Here is a 24,000-nt window from a genome sequence, read left to right on the forward strand (position 1 = left end):
GATTTATCCGCCATTTTTGTGACTCATGCTATTATGGGATTTGTTAAAATGGAATAATAATAATAATAATAATAATAATAATAATAATAATAATAATAATAATAAGCTTCTCTACTGTGATAAAGAAGTTTCATATAAAGGTATTAAGTGTCCCATCCCGTCGGCCTTTTTGCTTGAAAAGCAACTGATTGAAAGCTGTCACCATCCCGCGTAATAGTATATATTAATTAAACATCTCATTTGTCTTGATAACTTTTATGATTTCCCTTAGAATGTTTTTCGCCATGATGCAGAATCCTGGAGTCCACTTTTTCTGTCCGCCCTAAGATCTTGAACACTAATGAGGCTAGATCGCTATGAATTGATATGTTGATCATCCATCCTCCCATCATCAAACATACCAAATTGCAGCCATCTAGCCTCAGTAGTTTTTATTTTATTGAAGGTTAAAGTTAGTCATAATCTTGCGTCTGGCAGCGCTATATGTCAGTCCACCACGCAGGCCGTGGTTACTCAAGCAGAATTATACCGAGACCACCAAAAGATAGATCTGTTTTCGATGTCCTTGATTGTACGCTGTACAGAAAACTCAGGACAGTTTTTGCCAAGATACAGAATCCAGGAGACACCACAGCCCAGCTTCATCCTTCAGGCTTCTTACGTATTCCATATAAATACTCGTAATTCAAATGATGAAAAGGTTTCTCAAGCCCTTGCCTGGGCATACTCGTAGCATCAGCTGCCCTCGGGCAAGGGCGGCTGATAAAAGTGGCCGTGCTTTTATTGGAAGCAGATGCCATGCATTTGCTTTGTTATCATGGGAAAATTAAGGTAAAACAAAAGCGTTTTGATGAGAAAGAAAAGCGCAGGACATTAATTTTCTCTCTCTCTCTCTCTCTCTCTCTCTCTCTCTCTCTCTCTCTCTCTCAGATAATTACGTAAGCTCCCAGTTTGGAAGACGAAAATGCCTGTGAATTAAGATGCATCTATTTATTTATTTGCATGTGTGTGTGTGTGTGTGTGCATTGTGCAGTGTCTTGGACTCAGAAATGAGAAATGGCTCCAGTGGAACGAATAAGATGTTATGTTTTAACTGACAGTGGAAAATGTTAATTTTAAACCTTTATTTTTATTATCTATGTGAGATCAAGGAATTTATATCGTTATTTCATTTCTCTGTTAAGTATCGCATTTTTGCATTTGATAACTACAGATATTTTTCTTCGTTTGGCTGAGAATCCAGTTTCCCCTTCTTTTCCTCTTTCCTCCTAAGTCACCCTCCACCTCTTCATTACCCTCACACGATTTTCCTTTTATTCTTCTCATTTCACTTTCTTCGTGTTTCTACTCAACTATTTTCCACTTTCCACTTCACTTTGCTTTGCACATTAAAGAGTCATACTAATGTTGATGTACATCTTTCAAGATAATCATTATTATCCTAATTATCAATATAGCATTCGTTACTCTTTCATCTTTCCTTCGTACTGCAGCTCTTCTTCTTGGTCTTTCCACTTTTTTTCTCCTATATCTCGTCCCTGCAGTGGGAGAGGTGAATGCCGTCAGTTGTAGGCATTACTTAAAAGGTTCTTGCAGTGTCCTTTCGGTCCTTAGCTGCGACTGCTTTCATTCCTTTTACTGCACCTCCGTTCATATTCTCTCATCTCACTATCCACCCTCGCCTAACCATTGATTATCTGACATTCAGGGTTTCCGAAATGTGAACGGAGTACTTTTTCTTCTTCATATATATATATATATATATATATATATATATCTACATATATATATATATATATATATATATATATATATATATATATTATATATATATATATATATATACATATATACACACATACAGGGTGTCCATAAAGTCCCAGTACCATTCCGAACAATAAATTATGTATAATTGGTACTGGGACGTTATGGACACCCTGTATATATACAGTCTACAGTGTTCTTTAGTTCTGTTGATTAATAACTGTGATGTATTTGGGTAAGATATATATATATACATATATATACTATATATACATATATACTATATATATATATATATATATATATATATATACATATATATATATATATATATATATATATATATGGAGTGGCACGAAAATCCGAGACGTAATTTATTTTCTTCACAAAAAAAAAGAAAAAAAAACATCGCTGACGCGTCACACGCAGATGCCTGTGTACTAAATCTGCCGCATTGCTTATGATCCTGAGGCGGTAAAAGAATGAATGTTTGATGGTGGAGGGGGTATGGTCGGTAGGAGGAGGTGGGGGGGGGGGGTTTGTTGTGAGGTTCCCGCCGCCGCGTCCACGTCTCACTTGAGTCGACGGAATGCGTATGATATGAACTGCAAAACACCTGGCCTAGAGTGGCGCTGTTTAGCAGTTCATATCAGATGCTGATATGAACCCGCCTGTCCCGTACCCCACCAACCATCACCCCTCCCCTCTCCCTCCCCCCACCCCTTACATCCTCATTCGGCGTCAGCATCTTGACTCTTTGGAGCTGTGTCAGCATCAGCGTGTTGCCTGTGGATGCACTCAGCAAAACCACAGGAAGTTTACCAGATGCTTTTCCCAGGTAAGGAAGGCTGTGAGAGGGAGAGGGGGAGGGGGAGGGGGGGGGGGGGAGGGGGGGGGAGAGTTTTGTTTAGTCTTCTCCGTTTCCGGAATGTCTGTGCCTTCCCCCCCCCCCCACCCCCCCCCTTCTCTCTCTCTCTCTCTCTCTCTCTCTCTCGTAACGGTTGCATGTTTGTTCTTTTATTTATACCATAATTTTCCTTGCCATGGCTTTTTTTTTACGCTGAGCGTCCAGTTATTTTTAAGACTTTTCTGCTTTTTTTTTCTTTGGTGGGCGGTTTTCGGTTTTGCTGTGTGGCTCTATAAAATTTTCTAATCCGCATTATGCGTGCATTGTTATTCTATTGATTTTTTATTTAAATTTGCCTATTTAGCAATGTTATGTTGTATTCTGTCATTTAATACTCAGATTTTTTGCTCTCTCTCTCTCTCTCTCTCTCTCTCTCTCTCTCTCTCTCTCTCTCTCTCTCTCTCTCTTAGGTTCAAGTTATAGTAATTCTTAGGTACTCTCAGGTTGACTGATTAAGGTTAGCATATTCTGTCGTGTATTTACTAAGACGATTATTAGTCTGAATTTGCATTGATTTCAGCCATTTCTAAATTTTAATTCTTAAATGAACAATTATTATTTTTATTCTGTTCTGTTGCTCATTTTGTTATCTTGCTTCTAATGTCCCTGGTACAACAGCTTCACTCTTTTTACGGTTTTAATCTTATTAGTAACTGTGAAAACCGTTCGGCTAAGTCACACAGCTTTTCAAATATATTGACAATGACAATGCGTTATTGAATATTGAATAAATGAGAGACATTTCTCCAAGGCATTACTTTGAAAGTTGAGAAGTTTCGCTGTATGTTAAAAAATCGATGAGCACTTTTTAAAGTTCAAAATTTATAAAGCTGATTAATCCAGTACTCTTAGTAATGACTCAAAAGCCCCATTTATTAGAGAGGTAGAGAGAGCAGACCATTGCCTTACAATTCTAAACTTTATATGACCGATGTATCTTTGATACTTTTCTCACACTACAAACAGTTACGTTTGCAGGTACAGTATTCGTAAAGTTGCGTCACATCAATGTCCATAGCAAGCGTAACGCCAAGAGTTTAGTATTAAAAATTACGTTTATATTATAGTGTGTTGCCAGGTTGTAATATTAAATCAGCCATTAACGTATGGGTTTGCAATATAATCAGTAATGTAACGAATCCTGACTGCATGTCTCAAAATCCTTCATTTAAGTCGTCGCCTGATTCAAGAAATAGCAATTTTATTTCGGGATTTTCTAAGTAGCAATTCTTTCCTCAACATCCTAGAAAAGGCAGGGTATTCCTTAGAGACTTGTAAAGTAATGATAACTTTATGTTGAATTCTTGAAGTAGCAATGTTTTTTTTCTTTTTGGCCATATTCCAGAAATGACAACAGTCCGGTGGGTCTTCCATGGTTCTGGAAATGGCAATGTATTGGGATTATCAAGTTGGCATTGCAGTCCAACAGTGTCCCGGCCCCGTAAGGAGGTAGTGCCGTCAATGGACCTCGTGCTGTGCACTGTAGGCATTACTTAAGGTTCTTTGCAGCGTGCCTACGGCCCCTATCTGCAACCACTTTCTTTCCTTTTACTGTACCCCCTTTCATATTCTCTTCATCTTACTTTCCACCCTCTCCTAACATTTTATTCATAGTGCAACTGCGAGGTTTTCCTCCTGTTACACCTTTCAAACCTTTTAGTGCCAATGTCCATTTCAGCGCTGAATGACCTCATAGGTCCCCGTGCTTGACCTTTGGCCTAAATCCTACATTCAACTTAACAGTGTCCTGGAGTAGCAGGTAACCCTGTTTAATTCCCGAAATAGTAGTGCATTCCTGCCAGATTCCCAAAATAGCAACGTATCCCTGCAGGATTCGCTAAGGGCTATATATTCTTGAAGAATTTCCCAAGGCAAAATTCAGGAGTCCTGTGGAATTCCAGGACCGGCAGTTCATTCTCGCAAAGGATACATTAGGAATTTCCCCTAGACTTAATATAGCCTTTTGGGATTCCCAGGGGGGCAACATATTCTTGCTGTGTCTGTCCCCAAAGTAACAACTCATTCCTGCTGTATTCCAAAAATGGATACGTTCCAGCAGGATTCCAGAAGTAAGGCACATTTTTGTTGGGTTCCTGCAGTGCTGAAATACTCGGGCTGGATTCCTGAGGGAAAAAAAAAACGACGGGTAACTGTGAATCTTTGAAACCACCGTATTCCGGTTGGAATCCGAGATTAACGAAACATTCCTCTCCCTTCCTAGAGTGCCCCACAACCCCGATAGATTCCCAGTGCATGTGACGCCCAAAATAGCAGCGCATTCCGGCGGGATTCTCGAAGTCGGTCTGCGTGTCTGGCGGGTTCCCGATGTGGCTAAGCGCTCCTCCGCAGATGCCTTCTGAGTGACTGGCACTTGTGACCTTTGCGGCGGAGCCGGGCAGCCATTCATTTAGCCTTGCGAGTCGTCTGATACCCTGGAGGTACTCTTGGCATCGACGAAGAAGACGTAATAGAAGGAGGAGGATTAAAAAAAAAGGGGGTGGGGGAAAATTACTTTCTTTAGTCTTTGTCCAGGCATCTGTATGGAGGATTCTGAAGAGCCCTGCTACAGCTGTTCATGTGTTGTTTTTATGAGTTGTCTGGCGTTGCTAAATAGGTTCTTTGAAGTCTTGTGTTGTTGCATTTTGTGTTGGCTCTCTCTCTCTCTCTCTCTCTCTCTCTCTCTCTCTCTCTCTCTCTCTCTCTCAATATTATATTGTGAAAAGCATGCATAAACGTGAAAGAGGATGCCGTATACGACATTCATTCATTTTTACAATACAGTGATAATCAAAATTAATTTCGCTTCGCGCTTCCATTGATATGTATCCGGAAGTGTGTGTGTGTGTATATATATATATATATATATATATATATATATATATATAATATATATATATATATATATATATATAGTATATATATATATATATATATATATATATATATAATATATATATATATATATATATAGAAGCTTTTTTCCCAACAAAGGATTGGCAACTGGTTATACACTCATGAATGTTTAAAGGTGTACAGACGAGAGCATGTTTTGAAGTATCCTTGCCAGGTATAATAATAAAAAAAACACGTATACTCAAACAATGCAGCGTATGATCACATAAAGTTTGGAGGAATGTACTATAAAACTGTATACTGTGTCTACCTTTTGGCTGCAGTGCGTTTAGCTTTATTGTTTTTTATGAAAACAAACATCTGTTCGTGTGAATATAAGTAGATTGTGTGCCTGAGATTGGATCCCATTTGACACATTAGAAGCTTCATGTTCGACGTTGCTTACTAAGCAATAAAATAGGATTAGTAACGATTAACTGAAATATGTTGGTGGTAAGTGTATACCTATAAAGAAAATTTTCCAGTGAAAACATTTATCTCAGTTACTGATGATTTTGTGCGCCGTAAATTATAATGATTTATGTTAGGTGGAAATAGTATGATTTGACGTTTTCATTTTCTTTCGTCTATCATATTTTTTCTCTCGCGCTTCACTCCGCTCACATTTATCACTTTCTCTCTCACTCCAGTTTCTGAGACGCCTACTTACTTGTTTCATTCTTGCCCACCGCCTCTTGCCAAGTCTCAGGTCGGTCCCAACGTACTCAAGCAGGTTCCGATTCTCTCTCTCTCTCTCTCTCTCTCTCTCTCTCTCTCTCTCTCTCTCTCTCTGAAAAACACGCTTCCTTGATTGTTCCAACACCTGTCTCTCATACTCTTAAGAACACTTTTATTTGAGTGCTCAAATTATTTCTCTCTCTCTCTCTCTCTCTCTCTCTCTCTCTCTCTCTCTCTGTACAGAATCTACTCTGTCGACTTCTGATCAGCTGAGTTGTATAGGAGAGTTGCTTGCCATATTATTCCTGTCCGCAACACCAGCATGGCCATCTTTTATCCTTTTATCTGTTTTGCTCGTTTATTTCCCTTCTCTTCCTAGCTTCGGAATTCACTTTATCCCTTTTGTTCTTTCTCGTCGTTCATTACCGTGGTTGCCTTCCTTATATCCTTCTCCCTTCTTTCGATCAGGGTATGTTTTTGCATACGTTCAATTTTAGCAATGAGTATTTGTTTTTTTCGATTTTATGCAGTATTCTGTCTACTGTTTATGTTATGTATTCCAGAATTTTTCACTAAATAGTTTTCAATTTCAGTACTGATTCTTGGGTACTTTCAGGTCTGTTATTCACAAGTGGCGTATTATTATTATTATTATTATTATTATTATTATTATTATTATTATTATTATTATTATTCAGAAGATGAATCCTATTCATATAGATAAAGCCCAGAGGGACCGACCATTGACTTGAAATCCAAGCTTCCATAGAATATGGTGCTCATTTGGAAGCAGTAACAGAAGGTAATGATAAATACAGAAATAAGAAGAGGGGGGTTCACGGATCAGTTTAGATTTTCTACTGAATTCCAAAGTTTCAGTTGTCAACAATCTGTTTTGTGCCTCGATGCCTTGATGGTCAGTTGGCTGTCATCTTACATTTGGGCTTTCGTCAGTTTGTACTGGTCTGCTTTTAAGGTCTAATTAAGCGCATTAGTTCATGTAAATAGGTTTGATCTTTTTATCATCTATAATAAAAATTTACACTCGACCATTCAGCTAGAGAAGACATTCTCACAGGGTAGTACTCTGAAAATCTGGCAGTTTATTATGGTAAAATCCCGTCAACATTTTCCGTGAAGATTAGACATTCATAATTTTTAGTTAAGGGAGAGAAAACAGATACTTGTCTTAGAATTCTGAACCATATAAGATCGATGTTTCGTGGAAAAAGGAAATTATCGACATTTTTTCGTGCCGCAAAGAGCTATGTTTTGTAGAGATTAGAAGCCTTGTGCCAGTATCAATGTACATCACTAACTTAATACCAGTTAGTATAGAATGAAGCATTCACAAATGGTCGTGTTACCAGATTTGCTATTAAATCAGCCGGTATTCAGTACAATGACTATTGTAATGGATCCGTCCTCCATATTGCAACATCCTGCCTTTACGTCATCGAGAGCTTCATGAATCAGCAACATGTTCCTTAGGGAGTTTCCAAGTAGCAACTCGTTCCTCAGGATTCTCGACGTAGCAGCGCATTCCTGAGGAATTTTTTTGTAAGCAGGAATTTTTGTAGGATTCCCGAAGGTGCAACGTCCTCCTTCCTTATTCCCGAAGTGGCCGTTGTCGTGATGGCATGCAACCCTGGGGGATTCCCAAAATGGCAGTGTAACCCAGTAGTGTTCCCCAAGTAACGATTCACCACTGGGGGATTCCTTGTAGTGTTCTTGAAGGACAACTTAATCTTGTGGAATTTCCAAATTGGTATCGCTTACCAGTGGAATTGCTAAAAGAGCACAGCACTCTTGTGCCTTCTTAAATCGGACACCCATTCCTGTGGAATTCCAGAACTAGCGATGATTCCTGCGAAGCATCCTATAGGAATTCCCCGAGTGGCCAAGCACATTCGTAGGGGATCCCTCAAGAGATAATATAATCTTAAGGAATTCCTGGAAGGGAAAAATAGTCACGTTGTGTCCCTAAGTGAGCAGCACATTCCTGCTGTACTTTCAAAATGGATGATGCATTCCTGCAGGATTCCAGAGTGGCATCTGTCATTCCTGAAGTAATTCAATATTCCGGTCGTAACTTGTGAATGATTGAACATAGAGGATTCATATTTGTATACATAATCCAACAGTAATATCGATTTGCATAGTAGGTCACGGTTATTGTTACAGGTCAGAGCTGAGATATGACTCTGAACTATACAAGACAGGGACTTCATTTCTTTAAAGGCTTAATCCACCAGATACCAGAACTGTCAAGGTTAAACTAAGAGGTCAGAGGTCAAATATAGATTTTCTACTGTTCACAATAGAGACGTCTTATTTATGTTTATACCGCTAATGAAGTAAATTTGCAGAGTGAGGTCAAGTGGTAAAAAAAAATTAACCCTGGGTACGAATTTTGAAGAATACCAGACTTGCATACTCGACAAATAAAGTTGAACTGCAGTGTGAGGTCAGGTCATCTTTAAAGTGAAATGAGGTTGGTGTGAAGGGTAAGGTCAAGGTCACACTTAAAGGGTAAAGATCAAATGGGATTTTTTGCTTCAGCCATAACTATTCAGGGCTATTTTCAGCTGTCTATCAGACTAGTAACCCCAGGTGTGCTCTCTCTCTCTCTCTCTCTCTCTCTCTCTCTCTCTCTCTCTCTCTCTCTCTCTCTCTCTCTATCTATATATATATATATATATATATATATATATATATAATATACATATATATATAATATTAGATATATATATATATATGTATATATATTATATTATATATATATATATATATATATGTGTGTGTGTGTGTGTGTGTGTGTGTGTGTGTGTGTGTACACATAACGTCGTCTTGTATCGTGACAAACAGTTCATGAACTGAAGACCCTTCAAGTTATTATCTCTGGTGATGTATCATCAGACTCAAGAGATCATTTCTTTCATATTTTTTCTAGATGTTAATGTAGTAGACTTTTGTAGAATTTCCAAATTTTTTTTTTTATTAAACTCCAATATTGTCTTGGATTTATGAGTGTTAGAAAATACACATTGACGACGAGACTGCCAGACGGACAAGTAATTTGGCGATAGATCTTGAATGAGACTGAGGAACTTGTGGTCAGTTTTGCCGAACATTTGAATTGCACCAGGAATGTTGAAGCAGTTGTGAGGGTAACAGCAATGTTTCACGATGAAGTAGACGCTGTCTGTTTAACTACGTTACGTCCTTTTTTTATGATCTTTGTAGACGTATTGCCATTTCACACGACTCGGCTCCCCCACGGAAATAGAAATGGCTTTTGCAAAGGAAAAACAAAACAAATAAAACGCTCAACGGATGGAAAACACAGGAGGTCACGAAGAACGCTTAGGAAATCAGATATTCTGAACGGTGTGCGACACGAATCAGAGAAGGGGGGTGGGTCGGGGGTGGGGCTGTGGGTTACTGTGCTAATGTTAGAGGGGTTAGAGGGTGGGTAGGATGAGGGTTGTCAGGCGGTGGATGGGGAGGGAGGGTGGGTGGGATGGTGATCATGCACTAGGAGTGTGGGTGGATGTGGATGAGTCCCGGTGGTTGAGGCTCGGATTTCGGTCTGACTGGTGGCTTTAACATGAGTCAATTCCTATAGCCTAACTACGATTTTGTTTTTCGTAGGAGTTTATACATACATACATATATATATATATACATATATATATATATATATATATATATATATATATATATAATAATATATATATATATATTGTCACGGAATTCCCCCCTGTGCTTTTGTAATCCACTTCGTTTCAGACCTGCATCATAGATTTATGACGTCCTCCTCCTCCTCCTCTCCTCCAAGGCGGAAGTGATTTTTGCTATTACGTAAAGAGTCGCCCCAGTCGTCTCCCGTGCTTCTTACTTACATCTTTACCACGGATTTTTTTTTTTTTTTTCATTCAAATTTCCATTTGGTCATGGGGGCGGGGTGAGGTTGTGGGGGGGGGGGGGGGGGTCGCCGGATTCTTTTACTACTGTAGCTTGTACGGCAGTTTTCCAGAGGTAATGCCGATAATTACAGGTGTGAATCCCCGTATCATTTCACTGCTTTATTTTTTCACAGACTCAAACAGTCATTGAAATTGGTCTGACGTTAAATTCATAAAGTAAATTTTCAAACGCCAGTAATATATTTAGACTTTAGAAGAATGCCATTTTATTGTTTTTAACCAAGTTTTAGGAACTCGAGCCATTCGCTCGCCCTTATAACAAAAATGAAGATAAAAACAACGGCTAACTTCAAATAGCAGCAGCGAGTTGTCACACTTGGAGGATCTGCATTGTTCGCATTGACCGCAAAGTCAGGGTATTACTCGCTTGAACCTCGACCTTGAAGGTAGAACCTTGCTCACTATTGTCTAGTTTGACGTTTGGTTCATTTGGTTATGTCCGTGCGTTGAGGTCTTCCCTTGATGTGTTATTCCTAGAAATTTCAGAGCAAATATTAAGTATTTTGCTCGGTAGCCACACAACCTTGTCATGCTCATAATGGTTTTCGAATAACCGAGTATTAACCGACAACGAAGGGAACCAAAAAGAGTGAAACCTTATGCTGAATTTTTGTTATACAACTGTTGATTCATGTATGCCTTAGATTAGAGGGACACTTGATGACAGATATCTGAGGTGTCTCGAAATACTGTATTTAACCAGTAATTTCTCTGAGTTTCACGTTAAAATATTCTTGTCATGAATAGAATATTAGTGGCACTTCGAGTGAAGTGATTGTAGTTTTTTTAAAACTGAAAGAAGTGGCCGGTGCGTAGCGCAGCAAATAGATACCTAGCTTATTTGGTATGAATATGACTGCTGTATCTTGTCGTACACTCATTGGGGTGGTCAAGCATCGGATATGCTGTAACAATTTTTATTTTTATTATATTCATATATGGATATATATGTTTATATATATTATATATATATACATTTTATTTATTTATTTATTTATGAGTCCTATCACATTACCGTGATTCATACACATATGCATCGAGCTACAAATGTCCTTTAATGTCTAATTCACCCTACCTTGGAACTGATATATTTTCATATATGTTAACCGAAGGGGAATATTTCAGTCGATTAGAAATTCGTCGGCTCACCGGTGCGAACCATCGAACCAACAAATTCAGGACGCACAGTGAAGCCTTAGACCAGAATTCCATCTAATGAAAGTTCATAAAAACGCCAACATGTAGAAAGTAAATACTCCATCTCAAAGACCAAACTGTCCCTCTCTTCAGGTAGGGGATGGAGAGAGAGACGGTTTGGGTCTCAGAAGTATAGTATTTACTTTCTACATTTTGGCGTTTTTACGGGCTCCTTTCTCTGGCTTGATCGCTCATTTCATTGAAGTTTATGAATGAAGAGTTTATGGAAAGTTAACCCATCCCATTCTCTTAATCCTTAACTAAGGATTCGTGATAATAGAAGACCTCTTTTAAAATAAAATTAAAAAACGATAATAACTGAGAGTCGTGAAAAGGAGACCGATAATGAAGTCATTTACGAATTTGGAAAATTGAAAGATGTTTTGGAAATTATTCCAAATAGCTTCATCAGTTTACAGATGTCAACGGAACCTGAGAATTTGCATTTTTCGCTGTTCCTTATATTTTTTTATTTAGTTAAAAATTTATGCTTTGAGCATGAAAATACAGCGTTCAAGAAGATTAATGTAGGCGACAACTTCTGGTTATGTATGGTATTTTTCTATCCGTGAGAACGCGGTTACTTAAAAAATATGTGACTTACAACGAACGGTTTGGTTTTCATCTTTGGGGAAAGTGGCTATTGAGTTGTAAATAATGTATTTTTTTGTCATATTTTTGGCATGCAAAACCCTCCACTAGACAGTAATGATACTATCGACATTTTTCGTTAATAAATCATTATTATCACTTAAACACATTGTCAACCAAATTGTGTGTTTTTTATTGAGTTTAAAAGAATACTGTTAATGTTAACCTCTCAATCTTTTTAAAAAAAATGTAGTATAGACTAACGCTTGCAATTTAAACATGCAAACATTTTCCATCATATAATATTGCTGGAAATTTGTGGACTCTTATTTGCGCATCACAGAAAATTGCGCCATTTGATATGATTTTCTGTGTTGTTTGTATGCCAGTGTGTGTTTGTGTGTATGTGTGTGTGTGTGTGGAGGGGGGGGGGGGGGGGGGGGGGGGATGGCAAAATTCCTCATAACGGGAACATGCCGGCTCCAGATTTTTTTTCTCTCTGAATTTTCAATGCAGTGCCAGTGCTAATGAATTCGTCACTCGTCCTTATGGCATCTCGCATGCGAGCTGTCACGAATGACGTATGTCGATTATGGAGAAGTTCTGAGTCGAAGTATTTTACAGAGTGACATGGCAGCACAGGGCCTCACAGATACGCTTAGTGGGAGTTGCTATGTCAGTTTGAAGAGGAGATTTGTTATAACTCCCCCCTTCGTATATGTGTAGATTTCGTTACTTTATTTTTCAAAGAGAAGTTCCAGAGCTCCATCTAGTATGTGATGGCAACGGTTTCCTTCTAAGGACGCAACAGATTCACCAGAAAACACCGTGAATTTTACGCAAGTTCTGTTCGCATAGAGTGCGCCTTTGTTAGATTCCAACTGCTTCATATTTTACTTATGACAAATAACTAAAAAAAAAAAAAAAAAAAAAAAAAAAAAAAAAAAAACAAAAAAAAAAAAAAAAAAAAAAAAAAAAAAAAAAAAAAAAAAAACACTGTTTCTTCCTGGCGGAAAACAGAATAGATTTGAGTGGAGCTTTTTTTTTATACGATTGACTATAAGTCAAAATTAAATTATCATTTGTGGAATTTTCAGAATCGCTTAAACTTTTCTTAGCTGTTCTTGATCATTATTGATTTTGGTGTTTCCTTCGGGTATTATCTAGTACTTTGTCTATTTATTTGTTCCTTTATATATATATATATATATATATATATATATATATATATATATATATATATATATATATATATATATATTCTATATATATATATATATATATATATATATATTAGTTTGTATTCATTATAGTGTAAGTGCAAGATTGTAGTATGGCCTTCTCATTTTAACTGGGTATAATGTAATTATTTGATCGGTAACCACGAATATATATATATATATATATATATATATATATATATATATATATATATATATATATATACTCTCTCTCTCTCTCTCTCTCTCTCTCTCTCTCTCATTAGCGCTTCCCAAGTTAGGCGTATTACTCCATCCTCTGGATTCCGACAATCTCTGGGTACGCCCTCTACCCCGACAGCATAACCCCTTTTGGTGGGAGGAGGGGATAGTTTGTGCCGGGGGGCGGGTGGGGGGGGGGGGGGGTTGGGAGATATACATGGTTTGCCTTCTTCATCGCGTGCAGTGCAATTCATTGTGCTAAATGGGATTTCGCATCGTTTTGGTTGTAGTTGGGACATCATTCTCCCATGAATAGAATTTAAAGAAAAAATCCCCGGCTGTCCTTCCTTTCTCCTCCTCCTCCTCCTCCTCCTCCTCCTCCTCCTGAGATTGCGTGGGGCGAATAATTTACCCGCGGACCGAATGTCTTCGAGCCCTCGTGACAGAAGGAGGAGCAAAAACGGAGAGACGCGTCCATCCACGTTACGTCGAAATGTCTCCTAAATTGTCACGTGTGACGAGAGAGAGAGAGAGAGAGAGAGAGAGAGGAGAGAGACGTATTTCCATGGAAGAGGTTTCGTATGCGCATGTAAAATCCAACGCTTTACCCAGAACTGGGCGAATTAGCCAAATAGTCGAATTTGCTTCTCATGATTGGGCTGTCACGCACGCTGCTTGTATGACGACAGGGTCGTATGCTCGCCCTAGGCGTCTAGACACGATTCTCTCTCTCTCTCTCTCAAGAGACCCCGAGTTCAATCCCACAAAGGTGCAAAATTCCCGATTAGTCGTTTCCCCGAGAATTCCATCGTGTGAGCTTTAACCTAAGAATTAAATATGTACCTGGCTGTTAGTCGACTGGGGTAGGCCGTGCTCTAGGAGCAAGAGCCCGTACTGGCACAAAGCCAGTTAAATCATAACCAAGCTTTTAAAATGTGGAGATACAAATACCCAACTGCTGCGTTCGTTCAGAACCCTGTCACCTTTTACCCTTGACCGTGCGAAGTGTAAAATGTTTGGCTTGTTACCAGTGGGTATTTGTACCCCGTCATTGTACCCACTTTTTTGTACCCATTTAACTCAAATTGATGAGTTTTACATCGTGGCAGTTCTTGTGGTTTCTGCACTGTCAATGTGGGTCATTTCTTGTTAATATTATATATTATATTATATATAATATATATATTATATATATATACACACACACACATACATACATACATACATATAAATATACGCGTATATGCGCGCGCTTATGTGTGTGTGTATAATTTACATTTATGTAATTATATAAATACAGACATGCATAAGTGCATACATACGCGCATGTATATTTGCAGGTACTGTCTGTTCTCTACTTTTTGGTTGTCTGGAATGTATTGCCGTTAAAAAAAATATCATATACTCGTACTTCTATAAGAAAAAAAAATTCTTGACTGGACGGGAATAGACTTCTATAAGAAAAAAATTCTTGACAGGACGGGAATATACTTCTAAAAGAAAAAAAATTCTTGGCAGGGCGGGAATATACTTCTATAAGAAAACAAATTCTTGGCAGGACGGGAATATACTTCTAAAAGAAAAAAAAAAAAACATTCTTGGCAGGACGGGAATATACTTCTATAAGAAAAAAAATCTTGGCAGGACGGGAATATACTTCCTATAAGAAAAAAATCGAGACAGGACGGGAATATACTTCTAAGAGAAAAAAAAAAAAAAATTCTTGACAGGACGGGAATATACTTCTATAAGAAAAAAAAATCTTGGCAGGACTGGAATATACTTCTATAAGAAAAAAATTCTGGACAGGACGGGAATATACTTCTAAAACAAAACAAAAACATTCTTGGCAGGACGGGAATATACTTCTATAAGAAAAAAAATATTGGCAGGACGGGAATATACTTTTATAAAAAGAAAAAATTCTTGACAGGACGGGAATATACTTCTAAAAGAAAAAAAAAAACATTCTTGGCAGGACGGGAATATACTTCTATAAGAAAAAAATTCTTGACAGGACGGGAATATACTTCTAAGAGAAAAAAAACATTCTTGGCAGGACGGGAATATACTTCTATAAGAAAAAAAAGAAAAAAATCGAGAAGGACAGGACGGGAATATACTTCTATAAGAAAAAAATTCTTGACAGGACGGGAATATACTTCTAAAAGAAAAAAAACATTCTTGGCAGGACGGGAATATACTTCTATAAGAAAGAAAAATCGAGACAGGACGGGAATATACTTCTATAAGAAAAAAAACTCTTGACAGGACGGGAATATATTTCTAAAATAAAAAAAAAAATCTTGGCAGGACGGGAATATACTTCTATAAGAAAAAAAATCGAGACAGGACGGGAATATACTTCTATAAGAAAATAAATTCTTGACAGGACGGGAATATACTTATATAAGAAAAAAAATCGAGCCAGGACGGGAATAGGTACTTCTATAGAGAAAATAAATTCTTGACAGGACGGGAATATACTTATATAAGAAAAAAATAATACTTGACAGGACAGGAATTCAAGAAGATATCCCCTGCTTCTGACAGATATTGACGACCACTCATCAAACTATAAATAAACATGCCATTCAAAGTTTTGAGTTTGACTGACATGTTTTGCGGAACGAATGTCACTATTATGAAAGTAAATTCGACGCACAAAGATATTGTAAACGCAATAGCTAAGGCTCATTTTTCTTAGGTCGGTCTCGCAAAAAGAGAAAAAATAAAGGAAGTTCTAGAACTCATTTTCATAAGTAATGACAGTAATTCTTTACGAAATATAATGCGTAGCCTTATGTTGGTTTTCTGTGTGCAATACAGGTAGCCTGATAGGAAATATACTCCAGTTTTAGACTTGTGATTATTAGTAATATATTTTCGTAGTGTATGATGAAAAGTGGAATGCGTTTCCCGTAGACACACACACACACACACATATATATATATATATATATATATATATATATATATATATATATATATATATATATATATATATATATATATATATATATATATATATAGATAGATAGATATATATATATATATATATATGTGTGTGTGTGTGTGTGTGTGTGTGTATGTGTGTGTGTGTGTGTATGAAACCTCTCATGTATACGATTAGCGTGGATTCACTCGAAAAATCTCCGCCAAAGTAATTACAAATATTTCTGATAATTGGTGGCTTTGATTCTGCAAGATAGTAGAATAGTGTTTTGGGCCACTGAAGCGCTAACGCCTAATGATTCTTTTCTTCGGTTTGTTTTATTGCGCTCCTTCCATTCCAGATTTACTTATGAGTACTTTATTACTTTACACCATTAAAATCGTATGTAAAAAGTGAAAAAAGTGGGTTCAACTGTATATATAATTATATGTATGTATAAATGTATGTACGTATGTATGTATGTATGTAATTGTAATAGCAACAATGCCCTCTTAACTCCTCGAATTTTTGGCACTATTTATTTTTATTTATTTGTTTGTTTTTTTTTTTTTTTTTTTTTTGTTTTTTTTTTTTTTTTTGTTTTTTTTTTTTTTGAGGAAGGGGGGGTCAGGGGGATACGCTTGTCACTTCAAAGCCCTAACATCCAAGTGCAAGAAATATGAAGAAATTATGACGTCCGGGAGCGGGAAACGAACCCACGATCCCATAATCACGACGAGGTCACGTTGCCGTGAATAGGTCGGCAACCTGACCTCATAATGATTATGGTAACCCTGGTTCGTTTCCCGCTACGAGACATCATAATTTCTTCATATTTCTTGTACTTGGATATTTAGGTTTTGTAGCGACAAGCATATCCAAAAAAGCGCGAAGAATTGGAGAAGCTAGGAGGGCATTGTGGCTATTAGAATTACATATGTATATGGTAAAAATTACCAGTAGATTCCACATATATAGGATATTATATTGTTTTATAAGATTTATATATATATATATATATTATATATATGTAATGTATATATGTATGTGTGTATGTATATATATATATATATATATATATGATATATATATATATATATATATTCATATAATCTTGTGTGTGTGTGTATATAGGATGCCGTAGCTGAGTTATAGGGTGATGGGCTGTCGTCCACTACGCGTTTTGATCAATTCTGGCCTGCCACTCACCACTCGACCCAGTTGTGAAAGGATATCAGCGCTAGCTAGCGCCAAGGAAGGGGGTCCATTACGGCCAGCAATCTCATCTCTTGAGACTTTCTAAGAACCAGAAGGGAGGAGGGACCTAACCCTAACCCTACGGAAGGGGAAATTGTAGAAGTGCAATTATTTCGTATCCCAAACTCGTATAAGAACATCAGGTGTGATTACCGTTTGCCTCATGAAAGGAGTCTCAAGAAACTATTCTTTTACACCATTAGAATCCCAAGGCCTTGGCGCTTCCTAGGGTAGCAATGTTAGCATTGCTCGCTACCGCACCAGTGGTAGTCGCTGAAGAACTTAGGTAATAGACGACGTTCAAGAGAGAGAGGGTGAATCAGAAATTGTAGGCTGGAATGCGGTAAATTGTAAATAGACGAGTGTAGGTCCTTTTTATGGGACAGACGCTTTATCTGTGGGATTGTAAAGATGCTGATGTGAAGTTCTTTCCACGGGGACCTAGTAGTGATATATGTATATGTATATATGTGTGTGTGTGTGTGTGTGCATGTTTGCTAGTTGTTTAAATATTCATGTTTGCGTGTGTGTGTGTGTGTGTGTGTGTGTGTCTGTCTGTGTCTGTCTGTGTGCACGCGCTGATCCGTGGCCATGCCTAAACACGCAACCCAAGGTAGTAGACTTCATTTACGTAACTCCTTCACAAGATTATTATCACCCTCCACTTTTTAAGAAGTCTGTCATTAACTTACCCTATATTCACTGCTGGAATTTATGGCCACCCGGTTCTTGGGTTCGTTTTGCTATGAATTTTTGCATGATAATTACAAACAATTTCGGATGTCTTATATGAACACGTCGGGGATTTCTCCTTCTCTCATAAAGATAACAAGTACAGAAATACCATCAAGGAACAATGAGTACAGAAATCTATTCAACTGAGATGGGGTGTGTGTGTATGTGTGTGTGTGTGATTTTTTTTATTTTTAATAGTAATGGACGTACCGTCAGCCCACATATTTGGTCGTCTTTAGCTATCACGTCTCGTCAAAATACATTTAACGTTCTTGAACCGAAACCACAACCGTCCTTTTGTACCGAAATCTCTCTCTCTCTCTCTCTCTCTCTCTCTCTCTTCTCTCGGTCTCTCCTCATCTCGTCGTCTTCTCTCTCTCTCTCTCTCACACACACACAAAATACAAACGTTCTCTCACGCACAATAATCCGCCCCTCCCTCTCTCTCTCTCTCTCTCTCTCTCTCTCTCTCTCTCTCTCTCTCACACACACACACACACACACACATTTCTAAATAAACGCTTAGTTTCACGTTGTTTTCGTCTTTCAAAGTGAATCAAGACACAGCTGATTACTGCCTTCTCCGTCCGAAGGTTTATAGAATCATTCCTGGGCGTAACTGCACAGATCAAACGAACTCGGGAGATATTGGGCCTCTCCCATTTTTATTAGGCAGTTACGAGGGGTGGGGAAGGGTCGGGTGGGTTGGGGGGGGGGGGGGGGGGGGGGGCGACCATAAATGTACCCATACATAATGGCTCTGCCGAGGTCGGCATTTGTACCCACTGGAATGCCCCCGAGTTCTGTGGAAGCTGAAATTATAATAACCTCAGTGCATGAAAACGACTAAATTAGATGTCCGACTGACTGACTGACTGAAACTCACTCTCATCTCTCTCTCTCTCTCTCTCTCTCTCTCTCTCTCTCTCTCTCTCTCATATACTTACACACACACACACACACACACACACACACATATATATATATATATATATATATATATATATATTTGTATATGTATTAGTGTCTTGTTGTTGTTGTTGCTGTTGTTAGATATTCATGCAGAGTAATTATAAACATCATCTGAGACTGCATCTGGCACTCGTCCATCGGTGCAGCATTCTTGCAAGATTTTAAATTCTTGGTCAGATGATATAGTAGATCTGCCACCCACATGGCACCACATGTTTACCTGCATCTCTAATTGCAACTTTTGAATGTTCCACATACGTCAATGATATAGCCTAACCAAGGATATAACTTAATATCGTATGATATAGCACCGAAAACATAACCTAATGTATCATAATACAGCACACACTGTATAACGTTAAATACCAGAACGTAGCAGCGACATTATATCCAAACTTATAACATAGCACCGACAATATAACCTAAAGTATCATAACATAGCACAGGCAATGTAACCTAATGTATCATAATATAGAACAGACAGTATAAACTAAAATACCGTAACGGAACAGCGACATTATAACTTAACATAGCACCGACAATCAACGCATTCCATTCGGGGGGGGGGATTGCAGGAGTCCTGTTGGAGCCCTTCATAACTGCGGTAATGACACCCAATTCATAAGTTGTAAATTGTAATTATTATACGTGTTTTTTCGTATCTTTATTTATTTATTTGTTTGTTTATTTTTATTTCATTTATGTTTTTATTCATTATTATTGTTAGTATTATTTTTTTTTCTCCTGTAAGTGTCGGATGACATTTTATTTTAATCAGATATTCAGTCTGCTTGTACTGCGAAAGTTTGTTATCCACAAGATTGTCCTTTAGATTCTTAAAAAAATGTCCGTTAAGTTAATAATAATAATAATAATAATAATAATAATAATAATAATAATAATAATAATATAATGTAAGGTTTTTACAGCCATCCTAGCAGATTTTACTGTCGTTTCTATAGTACGCTGCCGAATATGACAATTTAAATGAAGTAAATACCCAGTTAATGTTATTTATTGTTATTGTTATATTATTATGTTGCTTAAACACAGAGAAGACTCGTGAATATTCATCAAATTTTTCGTAAATTCCCGTAACGAATGACCTAGAAGATACGACTGACGTACAGTAGATGCGACGTCAACCAGCGCCTTAGTGGCGTGGTTGGTATGGTGTTGGCGTCCCACCTCGGTGGTCGCTAGTTCGATTCTGGGCCATTCCATTGAGGAGTGAGAGATGTGTATTTCTGGTGATAGAAGTTCACTCTCGACGTGGTTCGGAAGTCACGTAAAGCCGTTGGTCCCGTCGCTGAATAACCGCTGGTTCCATGCAACGTAAAAACACCATACAAACAAACAAAACAAACAATCAACCAGTCGCACGATTGCAGGATTTGCATGAAACCAAAATGTTGCATTTCCGCTCATAATGCTGCATAGCTGTCCGCTGACGAACTATTCAAGACGTATTACTGTTGTTCATAATCAAGTTCCGAGTCTCCTTAGTAACGCCCCTTGCTACCATTCTATACCAGGCGGAGGTTCATTTGAAAATCATTATTAGACGAAGGAATCATAGCAATTGGTTTATCCAAAACAACCTTCCCGTAGGGGGTTACCGCCTGCAACCCTTTCGTTTCTTTTAGTGTACCTCCTTTCATATTTACTTTCCACCCTCTCCTAACAATTGATTCACAGTGCAGCTGCGAGGTTTGCCTGTTGCACCTCTGAAATCTTTTACTGCCAATTTCCGCTTCAGCGCTGAATGACCTCATAGGTCCCAGTGCTTGGCCTTTGGCCTAAATTCTGTTCGAACAACCTGGACATTGAAGCGACGAGAAGATCTAAATTGTCGAGAAAAACTGAGATGATGAAAACTCTGTTTCCTCAAGCCTTTTATTTCATTTTATTTTATTTTTTTCAAAGTTGTAGGTAACCTCAAATGTTGTGTTTACTTCATAGTTTAGCCCTTCTTTTTTTTCCACCGTCGTCATCTTTTTATTATCAATGTTCTCTACTATTAATTTATATTAGTTGTTGTCTGCTTTGTTATCAGCTGCCATCGAAGGGCGGAGGTTGGTAGACATACCTAGCTCTATTATGGTTTAAGTGATGTGTTTATTATCTTATCATTTTTAAGAAAGATTACAGTATCTTTACCGATACTGCCAATTTATGTATACTTAGATGATTTCATAATTATATTATTATTATTATTATTATTATTATTATTATTATTATTATTATTATTATTATTATTATTATTATTATTATTATTATTATTTTTGGGTAGAATCCAGTCATTCTCAACTTGAATGTAGATTTATTTTGTACTGTTAGTATTGTATCTGCACATTTTTTCTATATATGGTCTTGAAAATGAAAACATATATACGAGTAGTGTACCTGTTAAGTATTTTTTTTTCATCTGCTTATATTCTTGTACTGTGTCTGTGAGCTGAAGTACATTTTCTAAGTTTCGTGTGTATATATACATACACACATACATATATATAATATATTTATTCATTTATTTGTATACACTTCGTAAGCAGCTTGTTTTCAGATATTAGCATGATGATAAGCAAACTATATTTCACAGAATTACATTGTCCGACATACTGCACGGTTATAAAAATGTAGTATGAATCTCAGACGATATATCGTTGTTTGAGGAAAGTCTAAAGAATGAACGTCATTGTACTATACTGTACTGCACTATAGTCTACAGTATTGTGCTGAAAGAGGTAATGGTGTAGATTGAGTAAATTAAAGGTAGAATATTGAAAGTTCAGGCAGATGAGAACTATACATTTTGTTGTCATAGTCATCATATTAATCTCGAGAGTTCTGTCACATTCAAAATGGTCATTTATTTTGCTTTTGGTCTGAGTCGAATGACCCCTGACGTAGTTTTAGGCGAAGCCGACCGACTGATTGATACTTTATGGTATCCCGATTGATATCGTTGCCTTTCTCTCTTTCTTTTCCAGTGAGCGGTGTGCAGGTGGTGGTGATAGTGTTGGTGGTGGTGGTGGTGACTGCCCTGGTGTCTTGTGTGTTGGGCCACTCTAAAATGGGCGCCAGACTGTGGTCACAGCGACGGACCTCCCGTGCTGCCCGACCGCCACCATCCCCACAGCACTCACAGACCATCCTCACGCCCACCACATTCACGCATTCGGTAAGTAGGCACAGGCAGGCAGGAAGTCAGTCAGTCACTCACTGGTGGTGGTAGTAGTAGTAGTACTGCTGCTACTACTACTACTACTACTGCTGCTGTTGCTGCAGTAGTCTCTCTCTCCCTCTGTGTTCTTTTTCCCCTGACCTGACCCTACGCAACATTTTCCGCCTGTTCGTCACCTTTTCGTTTGTTTGGAGTAGGTGCACCCTTCACCCTACACACGCCCACTGCCTTTACGCATTCGGCACCCACAGCCTCTTCTGCCCGCCCACAATGCACGCTACCCACCCACCCACCCACCCATCTTAATCGCAGCACTTTCATGTAATTGATATGTAGGCGTATAAGCACATATGCTGCTATCCTACAGTCCTCACCCTCCCCTCTTCACGAAACCCTTCAGAGGGGGGACGCATGACTTGGACCCCTACTCTACCCCCTCTTCCCTACCACGTGCATACACCCCCCACCCCCCACCCCCCGCCCACTGTCAGTAGCTTTAGGTAGTGTTTCACGTTTATGTTGTTGTAGTTGTCGTATTAACAAAAAATATAGAGTATGTTCATGAAACTAAGCACACAGGTTAAGACACCTTTCTTTAAAGTCCCAATTTATATCTGATATGATCGTAGATGCATGCGATTTAACAGTTTTTGTAATTAGATAATTAGGTTAAGTACTAAATATGTTGGGTAAGTTACTTCATATGTGAAACAATTCTAAAGGCGCTGAATTATAACAGTATTCTAAAGAACAAGATTTTTTTTCAGAGGAATCTCTAGTAATTGCTTTGAATATTGATATTTTTTGTAGGGGAGCGTTGCAGCTTGGTTTCTGTGCCATTAGTAGTTCAGAAGGAAATGTATTTCGACCTTTGCAGTTCATGGCCCCCTAGGAACTCTGTTCAGATCCCAGGGTCCGTTGTCGAAAAGTGATCCAACAGATCAACAGAAAATTGCATATTACTGAACATCAAGAAAACTTGAACAATTGTACACGCGACTCACTGTAAAAAATACAATTGAAGTTAATATCAGGATTAGTGATCTTTGGGCTCAGTGCTGTTCTGCATGCTTCATATTAGGCTCCAAATAAGACAGCCAGTTGGAAGTCCCCTCTTGTCACAATATCAGCTCTTTGCCAGAATTTTGCTCATGAAATTCTTTGCCTCATCTGAAGATGTTGGGGGAAAGGCATCTTTTGGTTTTCTCTCTCTTTCCCCCCCCCCCCCCCCCCCTAAATTCTTATGACTTTTCCACAGTTCTCAGTTTGAGGTCCCTTTCAAATATGCCCGGCCACCCAACGGGGCCATATGGTCTCCATTGAAAAAGGACCCCTAAGGTATTTGGGAATGGGTATGTTTATACATATTTGGTAAATATTACCTGTAAACGTTACCTGTTACACCTGAGATGTTACCACAGATTAACCAAAAAACACTGGTTCGAAACTTGGTGGGATCATCAGTTATACTTTCC

The 24,000-nt window shown here is 38.1% G+C and overlaps 1 protein-coding gene across 11 annotated transcripts in view; it reads left to right on the forward strand.

Moving 5' to 3' along the window:
• LOC135204157 (uncharacterized) overlaps positions 1-24,000 on the forward strand; it is a 740,069-nt gene that overhangs the window by 391,362 nt on the left and 324,707 nt on the right. For 8 of the 11 annotated variants that reach the window (XM_064234190.1, XM_064234193.1, XM_064234195.1 and 5 more), the window contains one exon: positions 22,332-22,522. The exons of the other annotated variants lie outside the window; for them this stretch is intronic. In XM_064234190.1, the coding sequence (XP_064090260.1) occupies positions 22,332-22,522 (191 nt within the window). The remainder of the gene's footprint in view (positions 1-22,331; positions 22,523-24,000) is intronic. 11 annotated transcript variants of the gene reach the window in all.

This window comes from Macrobrachium nipponense, chromosome 44, assembly GCF_015104395.2.
Source record: "Macrobrachium nipponense isolate FS-2020 chromosome 44, ASM1510439v2, whole genome shotgun sequence".
NCBI lineage: Eukaryota > Metazoa > Arthropoda > Malacostraca > Decapoda > Palaemonidae > Macrobrachium > Macrobrachium nipponense.